We start from the raw sequence: 13,609 nt of genomic DNA, 5'->3' as shown, positions 1-13,609 counted from the left end.
GGGGGCTATGGGGACCCTGATGTAAGGGAAGCTATGGGGATCATGATGTAAGGGGGAGCTATGGGTACCCTGATGTAAGTGGGAGCTATGGAGACCCTGATGTATGGGGGGCTATGGGAACCCTGATGTAAGGGGGGCTATGGGGACCCCGATGTAAGGGGAGTTATGGGGACCCTGATATAAGGGGGAGCTATGGGGACCCTAATGTAAGGGGGAGCTATGGGGATCTTGATTTAAGGGGAGCTATGGGGACCCTGATGTAAGGGGAGCTATGGGGACCTTGATGTAAGGGGGGTAGGGAGACCCTGATTTAAGGGGAGCTACGGGGACCCTGATGTAAGGTGGAACTATGGGGACCCTGATGTAAGGGGTGTTTTGGGATTCTAATGTAAGAGAAGACTTTGGAGATCCTAATGCAAGTAGGGTCTCTGTTGTAAAGGTGAACTCTGGGGACTCTGATGTAAGTGAGGGGACTCTGAGGACCCTGATTTAAGAAGAGGGGACTCTTGGGACTCTCAAGTAAGGGGGTGGGGACTTTGGAGACCCTAATGAAAGGGGTGAAAAGGGGTCAGGCCCAGGGAGCCCAGGCCTAAAGCTGTGTAAGGGGCCCCAAAATTTCTGATGGCTGCTCTGTTACCCTCACACTGCGCAGACATTTCTCATACAGCTGCAGGATTGGATGATGTAAGCTGGAGACGAAGCCGTCTCCTGCAAACTTCAGCCAATCCATGAAGAAGAGGTATCCAGCCAATGAGGTGCCAGGCAAGCTGTGCTGCATGCTACATCACTTCCTCCCAGCTCCCCAGTCAGTCTGCACACGGAGCCAACAATGGCAAGGAGGGGAGAGAGCATTCCTGTACAGGCAGCATTTGGAGCCTTTATTTTTTTTCGGGGGGGGGGGGGGGGGGTTTGCTAGTAGTTGGTCTTGCCTAGGGCAGAAAATATTCTAGCACCGGCCCCTGTATATTTGAGGCCCCATTCACACCTATCATAACGCGGGCCTTTTGAGAAAAGCATTTCAAAGGCTGGACATCGAGGAAAGAGGCGTGTCCAGCTTACGTGTTTCCTGACAGCCTCAGCGTTCTGTCTGGTGTCTTGGTGGCAGGGCTTTTTATCTCAGAGAATAGGTGCAGGAACTCCCACCTTCTGAGTCACCTCTTGTGTCCACCAACTACCCACCTCCGAGCACTATTCCTTGGTTCCACCCCCTACCCACCTCCGAGCACCATTCCTTGGTTCCACCCCTACCCAGCCCGAGCACCATTCCTTGGTTCCCCCTTACCCACCTCCAAGCCCCATTCCTTGGTTCCACCTCCTACCCACCTCCGAGCACTATTCCTTGGTTCCACCCCCTACCCACCTCCGAGCACCATTCCTTGGTTCCACTCTTTACCCACCACCGAGCACCATTCCTTGGTTCCCCCTTACCCACCTCCAAGCCCCATTCCTTGGTTCCACCTCCTACCCACCTCCGAGCACCATTATTTTGTTCCACCTCCTACCCACCTCCGAGCACCATTCCTTGGTTTCACCCCCTACCCACCTCCGAGCACCATTCCTTGGTTCCACTCTTTACCCACCTCAGAGCACCATTCCTTGGTTCCACCTCCTACCCACCTCCGAGCACCATTCCTTGGTTCCACTCTTTACCCACCTCCGAGCACCATTCCTTGGTTCCACCCCCTACCCACCTCTGAGCACCATTCCTTGGTTCCACTCTTTACCCACCTCCGAGCACCATTCCTTGGTTCCACCCCCTACCCACCTCCGAGCACCATTCCTTGGTTCCACCTCCTACCCACCTCCGATCACCATTCCTTGGTTCCACTCCCTACCCACCTCCGAGCACCATTCCTTGGTTTCACTCCCTACCCACCTCCGAGCACAATTCCTTGGGTCCACTCTTTACCCACCTCCGAGCACCATTCCTTGGTTCCACCCCCTACCCACCTCTGAGCACCATTCCTTGGTTCCACTCTTTACCCACCTCCGAGCACCATTCCTTGGTTCCACTCCCTACCCACCTCCGAGCACCATTCCTTGGTTTCACTCCCTACCCACCTCCGAGCACCATTCCTTGGTTGCTCTCCCTACCCACCTCCAAGCCCCATTCCTTGGTTCCACCTCCTACCCACCTCCGAGCACTATTCCTTGGTTCCACCCCCTACCCACCTCCGAGCACCATTCCTTGGTTCCACTCTTTACCCACCACCGAGCACCATTCCTTGGTTCCCCCTTACCCACCTCCAAGCCCCATTCCTTGGTTCCACCTCCTACCCACCTCCGAGCACCATTATTTTGTTCCACCTCCTACCCACCTCCGAGCACCATTCCTTGGTTTCACCCCCTACCCACCTCCGAGCACCATTCCTTGGTTCCACTCTTTACCCACCTCAGAGCACCATTCCTTGGTTCCACCTCCTACCCACCTCCGAGCACCATTCCTTGGTTCCACTCTTTACCCACCTCCGAGCACCATTCCTTGGTTCCACCCCCTACCCACCTCTGAGCACCATTCCTTGGTTCCACTCTTTACCCACCTCCGAGCACCATTCCTTGGTTCCACCCCCTACCCACCTCCGAGCACCATTCCTTGGTTCCACCTCCTACCCACCTCCGATCACCATTCCTTGGTTCCACTCCCTACCCACCTCCGAGCACCATTCCTTGGTTTCACTCCCTACCCACCTCCGAGCACAATTCCTTGGGTCCACTCTTTACCCACCTCCGAGCACCATTCCTTGGTTCCACCCCCTACCCACCTCTGAGCACAATTCCTTGGGTCCACTCTTTACCCACCTCCGAGCACCATTCCTTGGTTCCACCCCCTACCCACCTCTGAGCACCATTCCTTGGTTCCACTCTTTACCCACCTCCGAGCACCATTCCTTGGTTCCACTCCCTACCCACCTCCGAGCACCATTCCTTGGTTTCACTCCCTACCCACCTCCGAGCACCATTCCTTGGTTGCTCTCCCTACCCACCTCTGAGCACTATTCCTTGGTTCCACTCTTTACCCACCTCCGAGCACCATTCCTTGGTTCCACTCCCTACCCAGCTCCAAGCACCATTCCTTGGTTCCACCCCCTACCCACCTCTCAGTAATGGATACAGAATCAAGTATCAATTTGCGATGCTAAGTAATTTGTATGTAATTTGTTAATGATAGGAAGTAAAAAAGATCCCCTGTAGCCAGCAACAATGGCTCACCCCCAGCAACAATAGACTCTGAACAGCTAGCAACACTAGACCTCTCCCTCAACAGTAGATGTCTCCCAGAAACGATTGTCTCCCAGTAGCATAAGTGTCCCCCAGCAACAATAGATCCCCCACCAGCGACAACTGACCTCCCCAGCAACAACAGACTCTCCCCCTGTAAAAATATATCCCCTCCAGCAACAATAGATCCCCCAGCAGCCAACATCAATAGACTCTGCTTTACACCCCAGCACCCCTTGCCATTACATACATTCAGAGCTGGAGGTACCGGAACTGCGTTCCCCCACGTTCCTGTTGAAAAAAAAGCCCTGCTTGGTGGTGTTCCTAAGGTCTCCTGGTGGTGGCTTGACCCTGAAGTAACGTGTAAAACATAATTTCCAGGTCCTGGGGTCACTTTAGCTAATGGAGCGCAACCTGTGCTCAGTTCGCTTCATTGAAGGACAAATCAGAAATTCAGGGTTTAAAGTTCCCCCAATATCTCATTAGGCCCCAGTCACACTTGGCAATTTGAAATAGTGGGCGAAATCTGGGTGATTCTACCTGTGATTCCCCCCAAAAAATGACACCCAAGCTCTTAAGATGCACCCCATAAATATTTAAGCCCCACCCACAACATACATGTACATAAGAACATTTTGCTGCAATCACGCCACGCTTGTCCCTGCTAATGATAGGCACAGTTACATTGTTACCACATTACATCCCACATTCTATTTCCTATAGGATCGTGTCCATGCTTATCCCGGTGACGAGCCGTACGCGGGTGAAGAGAAGCGGAATAAGCCCCCTCCACATTGCGGCCGAACGCAATAACGACGATGTCCTGGAGGAACTCATCGAGGCCGGCTACGACGTCAACTTCACGCTCTCCTTCGACCGCGCCCGGCTGTACGAGGACAGACGTAGCACCGCGCTTTACTTCTCCGTCATGAACAACAACATTTACGCCACCAAACTGCTCCTGGAAGCCGGCGCCAACCCCAACGTGGACCTCCTCAACCCGCTGCTCATCTCCATCCGGCACGGCTGCCTGACCACCATGAAGATGCTCCTGGATCACGGCGCCAATATTAACGCCTACATCGCCACCCACCCCACCTCCTTCCCGGCCACCATCATGTTCTCCATGAAGTATCTCAGCTTGTTGAAGTATATCATGGACCTGGGCTGTGACGCCGACTCCTGTTTTCAATGCGAATACGGAAACAGGCCGCACCCGCCTATTGAGGACAAGAGGCGCCAAGACGACGACTCCCAAAACCAAAAACAGCCCAAAATTGTTCAGGTACGAGATTTGTTTTTCTGGCACTTCTACTCATTATATAGAATTTCGATTAAAGTATAAACCTCATTCACATGGATGTACTATAGCGTGTGCCTGTGCGGGGGCTGGGTGGGGGTTCCATGTGTCCCGGTGCTAGCAGTCCCATTCATGTCACTTGGGAGGCAGCAACGTTTCTCAATCTTTTGAGAATAAAAGAATAAAAATATCCCAAGGCACCCCGACATGAATGTTCTTTATCAATTGGAAGCCTGAGCCGGGGATGGTGGACACAACTGCTTTGATTACATTTACATCACATGAGATCCCCCATCATCTCAGAGGTCCCCCTTCATATCAAAGAATGTCCTTCACATCAGAGGTCCCCCATCACATGAGAGATCCCCCATCACATGAGAGATCCCCCCCATCATCTCAGAGGTCCCCCTTCATATCAAAGACTGTCCTTCACTTCAGAGGTCCCCCCATCACATCAGAGATCCCCCATCACATCAGAGATCCCCCCATCATCTTTAGAGGTCCCCCTTCATATCAAAGCCTGTCCTTCACTTCAGAGGTCCCCCATCACATCAGAGATCCCCCATCACATGAGAGATCCCCCCCATCATCTCAGAGGTCCCCCTTCATATCAAAGCCTGTCCTTCACATCAGAGGTCCCCCATCTCATCAGAGATCCCCCATAACATGAGAGATCCCCCCATCATCTCAGAGGTCCCCCTTCATATCAAAGCTTGTCCTTCACGTCAGAGGTCCCCCATCTCATCAGAGATCCCCCATCATCTTAGAGGAACCCCCTTCATATCAAAGCCCGTCCTTCACATCAGAGGTCCCCCATCATCTCAGAGGTCCCCCTTCATATCAAAGCCTGTCCTTCACATCAGAGGTCCCCCCATCACATCAGAGATCCCCCATCATCTCAGAGGTCCCCCTTCATATCAAAGCCTGTCCTTCACTTCAGAGGTCCCCCATCTCATCAGAGATCCCCCATCTTCTCGGAGGTCCCCCTTCATATCAAAGCCTGTCCTTCACATCAGAGGTCCCCCCATCACATCAGAGATCCCCCATCATCTCAGAGGTCCCCCTTCATATCAAAGCCTGTCCTTCACTTCAGAGGTCCCTCATCTCATCAGAGATCCCCCATCACATGAGAGATCCCCCCCATCATTTCAGAGGTCCCCCTTCATATCAAAGCCTGTCCTTCACTTCAGAGGTCCCCCCATCACATCAGAGATCCACAATCATCTCAGAGGTACCGCTTCATATCAAAGCCTGTCCTTCACATGAGAGGTCCCCCCATCACATCAGAGATCCCCCATCATCTTAGAGGAACCCCCTTCACATCAAAGCCTGTCCTTCACATCAGAGGTCCCCCAATCACATCAGAGATCCCCCATCATCTCAGAGGAACCCCCTTCATATCAAAGCCTGTCCTTCACATCAGAGGTCCCCCCATCACATCAGAGATCCCCCATCATCTCAGAGGAACCCCCTTCATATCAAAGCCTTTCCTTCACATCAGAGGTCCCCCAATCACATCAGAGATCCCCCATCATCTCAGAGGAACCCCCTTCACATCAAAGCCTGTCCTTCACATCAGAGGTCCCCCCATCACATCAGAGATCCCCCATCATCTCAGAGGAACCCCCTTCATATCAAAGCCTGTCCTTAACATCAGAGGTCCCCCCATCACATCAGAGATCCCCCATCATCTCAGAGGAATCCCCTTCATATCAAAGCCTGTCCTTCACATCAGAGGTCCCCCCATCCCATCAGAGACCCCCCATCCTCTCAGATGTCCCCCTTCATATCAAAGCCTGTCCTTCACATCAGAGGTCCCCCATCCCATCAGAGATCCCCCATCATCTCAGAGGCCCCCCTTCATATCAAAGCCTGTCCTTCACTTCAGAGGTCCCCCATCTCATCAGAGATCCCCCATCTCATCAGAGATCCCCCTTCATATCAAAGCCTGTCCTTCACTTCAGAGGTCCCCCATCTCATCAGAGATCCCCCATCTTCTCAGAGGTCTCCCTTCATATCAAAGCCTGTCCTTCACATCAGAGGTCCCCCCATCACATCAGAGATCCCCCATCATCTCAGAGGAACCCCCTTCATATCAAAGCCTTTCCTTCACTTCAGAGGTCCCCCATCTCATCAGAGATCCCCCATCTCATCAGAGATCCCCCTTCATATCAAAGCCTGTCCTTCACTTCAGAGGTCCCCCATCTCATCAGAGATCCCCCATCTTCTCAGAGGTCCCCCTTCCAATCAAAGCCTGTCCTTCACATCAGAGGTCCCCCCCATTACATCAGAGATCCACCATCATCTCAGAGGTCCTCCTTCATATCAAAGCCTGTCCTTCACATCAGAGGTGCCCCCATCACATCAGAGATCCCCCTTCATATCAAAGCCTGTCCTTCACTTCAGAGGTCCCCCATCTCATCAGAGGTCCCCCTTCATATCAAAGCCTGTCCTTCACATCAGAGGTTTCCCCATCACATCAGAGATCCCCCATCATCTCAGAGGTCCCCCTTCATATCAAAGCCTGTCCTTCACATCAGAGGTCCCCCATCTCATCAGAGATCCCCCATCATCTCAGAGGTCCCCCTTCATATCAAAGCCTGTCCTTCACATCAGAGGTCCCCCATCTCATCAGAGATCCCCCATCACATGAGAGATCCCCCCCCATAATCTAAGAGGTCCCCCTTCATATCAAAGCCTGTCCTTCACTTCAGAGGTCCCCCATCTCATCAGAGATCCCCCATCTTCTCAGAGGTCCCCCTTCATATCAAAGCCTGTCCTTCACATCAGAGGTCCCCCCATCACATCAGAGATCCCCCATCATCTCAGAGGAACCCCCTTCATATCAAAGCCTGTCCTTCACATCAGAGGTCCCCATCACATCAGAGATCCCCCATATTCTCAGAGGTCCCCCTTCATATCAAAGCCTGTCCTTCACATCAGAGGTCCCCCCATCACATCAGAGATCCCCCATCATCTCAGAGGTCCCCCTTCATATCAAAGCCTGTCCTTCACATCAGAGGTCCCCCATCTCATCAGAGATCCCCATCACATGAGAGATCCCCCCCCATCATCTAAGAGGTCCCCCTTCATATCAAAGCCTGTCCTTCACATCAGAGGTCCCCCATCTCATCAGAGATCCCCCATCTTCTCAGAGGTCCCCCTTCATATAAAAGCCTGTCCTTCACATCAGAGGTCCCCCCATCACATCAGAGATCCCCCATACTCTCAGAGGTCCCCCTTCATATCAAAGCCTGTCCTTCACATCAGAGGTCCCCCCATCCCATCAGAGATCCCCCATCATCTCAGAGGAACCCCCTTCATATCAAAGCCTGTCTTTCACATCAGAGGTCCCCCCATCACATCAGAGATCCCCCATCATCTCAGAGGAACCCCCTTCATATCAAAGCCTGTCCTTCACATCAGAGGTCCCCACATCACATCAGAGATCCCCCATATTCTCAGAGGCCCCCCTTCATATCAAAGCCTGTCCTTCACATCAGAGGCCCCCCTTGACATCAGAGATCCTCCATCTCAGAGGCCCCCCCATCAAATAAAAGTCCCCCCTTCACATCAGAGGTCCCCCATCATATCAGAGCCCATCCTTCACATAAGAGGTCCTCCATCACCTCAGAGGCCCTCCCATAATCTCAGATTCCCCCCATCATATCATAGCCTGTCCTTCACATCAGAAGTCCCCCCCCATTACATCAAACTCTCCCCTTTACATCAGAGGTCCTTCCCATCACATCAGAGACCCCCCTATCACATCAGAGATCCTCCATCATCTAAGAGGCCCCCCATCACATTAAAGTCCTCCCAAACACATCAGTGGTCCCCCATGACATCAGAGGTCACCTTTTACATCAGAGGCCCCCCATCACATCAGAGGCCCCCCATCACATCAGAGGTACTCCATCATTTGAGAGGTCCCCCCATCACATCAAAGTCTCCACTTCACTTTAGATGCCCTCAGTCACATCAATGTACCCCATCACATCAAAGGATCTCCCATAAACTTAGAGTCCCCCCATCATTTCAGAGCACATCTTTTACATCAGAGACCCCCCCATCACATCAGAGACCCCCCATCATCTCAGAGGCCTCCCATCACATCAATGTCCCCCCAATTTGTTAGTGCTCCCCCATGACATCAGAGGTCACCCTTCACATTAGAGCTTGTCCTTCCCATCATCTCAGAGGTTTCCCCGTCACATCAAAGTCTCCACTTCACATTGGAGGCCCTCAACCACATCAAAGTCCCCCATCATATCAGAGAATCTCCCATAATCTTAGCTTCCCCCATAATTTCAGAGGTCCCCCATCACATCAAAGTCCCCCCTTCACATCACATCAGAGGTCCCCCATCATCTCAGAGGTTTCCTTTACATCAAAGTCCCCCCATCACGCCAGTGGTCCCCTATGATATCGGAAGTCACCCTTCACATCAGAGACCCTCCCCCATCACGCCAGTGGTCCCTTATGATATCGGAGGTCACCCTTCACATCAGAGACCCTCCCCCATCACGCCAGTGGTCCCTTATGATATCGGAGGTCACCCTTCACATCAGAGTCCCCCCATCAGAGAATCCTCTTATCACATCAGAAGCCTCATCCTTTGCAACGTGACCCTTATACATCACAGTACTCCTATACACGAGAGTACCCCTATATATCAGGGCCCCATACACATCAGAGTCATTGGCAGCCTGTGCCAGCTGGAGTTATTTTTTTTTGGGGGGCAGCAAACAATCCACCCTTGGATCAGCCAATCAGCCGCATGTCACCCCCCCCCCCCCAGTTGGTTGGTCGGATAATCCACACTTACGTCATCTAGGCCGCGGGCAGCGTTTCCTCCGAGGCGGTGGGCAGCGTCTCTGACCTCGGCTTCACAGCCGCTTCCCCTGCATCTCCTCCTCCTCCTTGGCGGCCAATAGGATCACGTCTCCTCTCGGCCAATCGGGTCTCAGCGCCTGCTTCCTGATTAGCCAGGAGGAGAATCAGGAAGACAATAGCGAATATTAATTCACTATTGTCACACAACTGGGTGGGCTCAGGGAGCAGTGCTCTGCGCCCCGAGGCGGCCCTTTTTTTAAGCCAATCAGAGCCTCAGGCTCTAATCATGTGCTTCTAATTGGAATCCATCCGTCCGGTATCCCGCATGTAGATTAGGGGACGGGCGCATGGACTGAGGGGTGCCCCACGTGGATGGGCCTGCCTTTAGTACTCAATGCTCAACTCTTGGGGGGCCGCCCACGGCCACCATTTTTGAAGCCAATCAGAACCCCCCTTTTTCCAGAGGACAAACCTGAGATCAGCTGTTATCAATCCAGAGATCTCCACATCGCGTTCAACCGAAAACACCAAAAACATGAGATTCCATCCTAAGAACTTCCTTCATCCCTGAAGGGCGATGGGTACGATGAATCGAATGGAAAGGGGCAAAATTAGAAAGAAGCAAAAGAACGGGACGATAAAGACGCACACATATCCGACACTGGACCTCCATTGTTTGCTTGCGATATATATATATATATATATATATATATATATATATATATACCTTGGTGGGGAGCTAGGAGAGCACCTAGTTCTAGATTGTGGACCAACCTGGAGCAAGAATACTACTTTGTTTGTTGGTGGAGGAGGAACCTAAACGTGGTCAAGGCACATTTTTCTGCTCATGTTTTCGATGGTTGATGGTCCATCCAACACGTTTCAGGTTTTCTGGGCACCTTTTTCAAGGTTCTGCCAATATATTAGCACACCTTTTACATCAGAGACCCCCCCCCCATCATCTCAATGGCCTCCCATCAAAGTTCCCCAAACACTTTTGTGGTCTTCCATGACATCAGAGGTTCCCCTTCACATCAGAGCTTGTCCTTTACATTAGAGGCCCTCCCATCACATCAGAGGTCCCCCATCATCCCAGAGCCCCCCCCCCCATCATTTGAGAGGTCCCCCATCATATCAGAGCCTGTCCTTCACATCAGAGGCCCTCTATAACATCAAAGGTCCCCCATTATCTCAGAGGTCTCCCCAATAACATCAAAGTCTCCACTTCACATTAGTGGCCCTCAACCACATCAAAGTCCCCCATCACATCAGAGGATATGAGCACCTTCTTCAGGGTTCTGACAATATATTAGCTTGGATCCACCTAGTCCCCCCATCATTTCAGAGGTTCCCCATCATATCAGAGCACATCTTTTACATCAGAGACCACCCATCACATCAGAGACCCCCCATTATCTCAGTGGCCTCCCATGACATCAAAGTCCCCCAAACACGTTAGTGGTCCCCCATGACATCAGAGGTTACCCTTCACATCAGAGCTTGTCCTTCATATTAGAGGCCCTCCCATCACATCAGAGGTCCACCATCATCCCAGAGACCCCCCCCCCATCATTTCAGAGGTCCCCCATCATATCAGAGCCTGTCCTTCACATCAGAGGCCCTCTATCACATCAGAGGCCCTCTATCACATCAGAGGTCCCCCATCATCTCAGAGGTCTCCCCTTCACATCAAAGTCTCCACTTCACATTAGTGGCCCTCAACCACATCAAAGTCCCCCATCATATCAGAGGATATGAGCACCTTCTTCAGGGTTCTGACAATATATTAGCTTGGATCCACCTAGTCCCCCCATCATTTCAGAGGTTCCCCATCATATCAGAGCACATCTTTTACATCAGAGACCACCCATCACATCAGAGACCCCCCATTATCTCAGTGGCCTCCCATGACATCAAAGTCCCCCAAACACGTTAGTGGTCCCCCATGACATCAGAGGTTACCCTTCACATCAGAGCTTGTCCTTCATATTAGAGGCCCTCCCATCACATCAGAGGTCCACCATCATCCCAGAGACCCCCCCCCCCCATCATTTCAGAGGTCCCCCATCATATCAGAGCCTGTCCTTCACATCAGAGGCCCTCTATCACATCAGAGGCCCTCTATCACATCAGAGGTCCCCCATCATCTCAGAGGTCTCCCCTTCACATCAAAGTCTCCACTTCACATTAGTGGCCCTCAACCACATCAAAGCCCCCCATCATATCAGAGGATCTCCCATAATCTAGATTGTGGACCAACCTGGAGCAAGAATACTACTTTGTTTGGGTGTTGGTGGGGGAGGAACCTAAACGTGGTCAAGGCACATTTTTCTGCTCATGTTTTCGATGGTTGATGTTCCATGCAACACGTTTCAGGTTTTCTGGGAGCCTTCTTCAGGGTTCTGCCAGTATATTAGCTTGGATCCACCTAGTCCCCCCATCATTTCAGAGGTTTCCCATCATATCAGAGCACATCTTTTACATCAGAGACCACCCATCACATCAGAGACCCCACCATCATCTCAGTGGCCCCACATCACATCAAAGTCCCCCAAACACGTTAGTGGTCCCCCATGATATGAGAGGTTACCCTTCACATCAGAGCTTGTCCTTCACATTAGAGGCCCTCCCATCACATCAGAGGTCCCACATCATCCCAGAGCCCCCCCCCCTATCATTTGAGAGGTCCCCCATCATATCAGAGCCTGTCCTTCACATCAGAGGCCCTCTATAACATCAAAGGTCCCCCATTATCTCAGAGGTCTCCCCCATAACATCAAAGTCTCCACTTCACATTAGTGGCCCTCAACTACATCAAAGTCCCCCATCACATCAGAGGATATGAGCACCTTCTTCAGGGTTCTGCCAATATATTAGCTTGGATCCACCTAGTCCCCCCATCATTTCAGAGGTTCCCCATCATATCAGAGCACATCTTTTACATCAGAGACCCCCCCCCATCATCTCAGTGGCCTCCCATTACATCAAAGTCCCCCAAACACGTTAGTGGTCCCCCATGACATCAGAGGTTACCCTTCACATCAGAGCTTGTCCTTCATATTAGAGGCCCTCCCATCACATCAGAGGTCCACCATCATCCCAGAGACCCCCCCCCCATCATTTCAGAGGTCCCCCATCATATCAGAGCATGTGCTTCACATCAGAGGCCCTCTATCACATCAGAGGCCCTCTATCACATCAGAGGTCCCCCATCATCTCAGAGGTCTCCCCTTCACATCAAAGTCTCCACTTCACATTAGTGGCCCTCAACCACATCAAAGCCCCCCATCATATCAGAGGATCTCCCATAATCTAGATTGTGGACCAACCTGGAGCAAGAATACTACTTTGTTTGGGTGTTGGTGGGGGAGGAACCTAAATGTGGTCAAGGCACATTTTTCTGCTCATGTTTTCGATGGTTGATGTTCCATGCAACACGTTTCAGGTTTTCTGGGAGCCTTCTTCAGGGTTCTGCCAATATATTAGCTTGGATCCACCTATCCCCCCCCCATCATTTCAGAGGTTTCCCATCATATCAGAGCACATCTTTTACATCAGAGACCACCCATCACATCAGAGACCCCCCCATCATCTCAGTGGCCTCCCATCACATCAAAGTCCCCCAAACACGTTAGTGGTCCCCCATGATATGAGAGGTTACCCTTCACATCAGAGCTTGTCCTTCACATTAGAGGCCCTCCCATCACATCAGAGGTCCCACATCATCCCAGAGCCCCCCCCCCCATCATTTGAGAGGTCCCCCATCATATCAGAGCCTGTCCTTCACATCAGAGGCCCTCTATAACATCAAAGGTCCCCCATTATCTCAGAGGTCTCCCCCATAACATCAAAGTCTCCACTTCACATTAGTGGCCCTCAACCACATCAAAGTCCCCCATCACATCAGAGGATATGAGCACCTTCTTCAGGGTTCTGCCAATATATTAGCTTGGATCCACCTAGTCCCCCCATCATTTCAGAGGTTCCCCATCATATCAGAGCACATCTTTTACATCAGAGACCACCCATCACATCAGAGACCCCCCATTATCTCAGTGGCCTCCCATTACATCAAAGTCCCCCAAACACGTTAGTGGTCCCCCATGACATCAGAGGTTACCCTTCACATCAGAGCTTGTCCTTCATATTAGAGGCCCTCCCATCACATCAGAGGTCCACCATCATCCCAGAGACCCCCCCCCCCATCATTTCAGAGGTCCCCCATCATATCAGAGCATGTGCTTCACATCAGAG

The 13,609-nt window shown here is 51.8% G+C and overlaps 1 protein-coding gene across 3 annotated transcripts in view; it reads left to right on the top strand.

The window, feature by feature from the left end:
• ASB2 (ankyrin repeat and SOCS box containing 2) overlaps positions 1 to 13,609 on the top strand; it is a 97,422-nt gene that overhangs the window by 61,240 nt on the left and 22,573 nt on the right. For all 3 annotated transcript variants that reach the window (XR_013269933.1, XR_013269932.1, XM_077466669.1), the window contains exon 8: positions 3,943 to 4,504. Coding sequence is in view for 1 of the 3 variants with exons in the window: in XM_077466669.1 (XP_077322795.1) it covers positions 3,943 to 4,504 (562 nt within the window). In the remaining 2 variants the exon portion in view is untranslated. The remainder of the gene's footprint in view (positions 1 to 3,942; positions 4,505 to 13,609) is intronic.

Source organism: Lithobates pipiens, unplaced genomic scaffold (assembly GCF_037356315.1).
Source record: "Lithobates pipiens isolate NorthernLeopardFrog02 unplaced genomic scaffold, aLitPip1_a1.2 Scaffold_37, whole genome shotgun sequence".
NCBI lineage: Eukaryota > Metazoa > Chordata > Amphibia > Anura > Ranidae > Lithobates > Lithobates pipiens.
The sequence above is the reverse complement of the archived record's forward strand: the minus strand, read 5'-3'. Positions and strand labels throughout refer to the sequence as shown.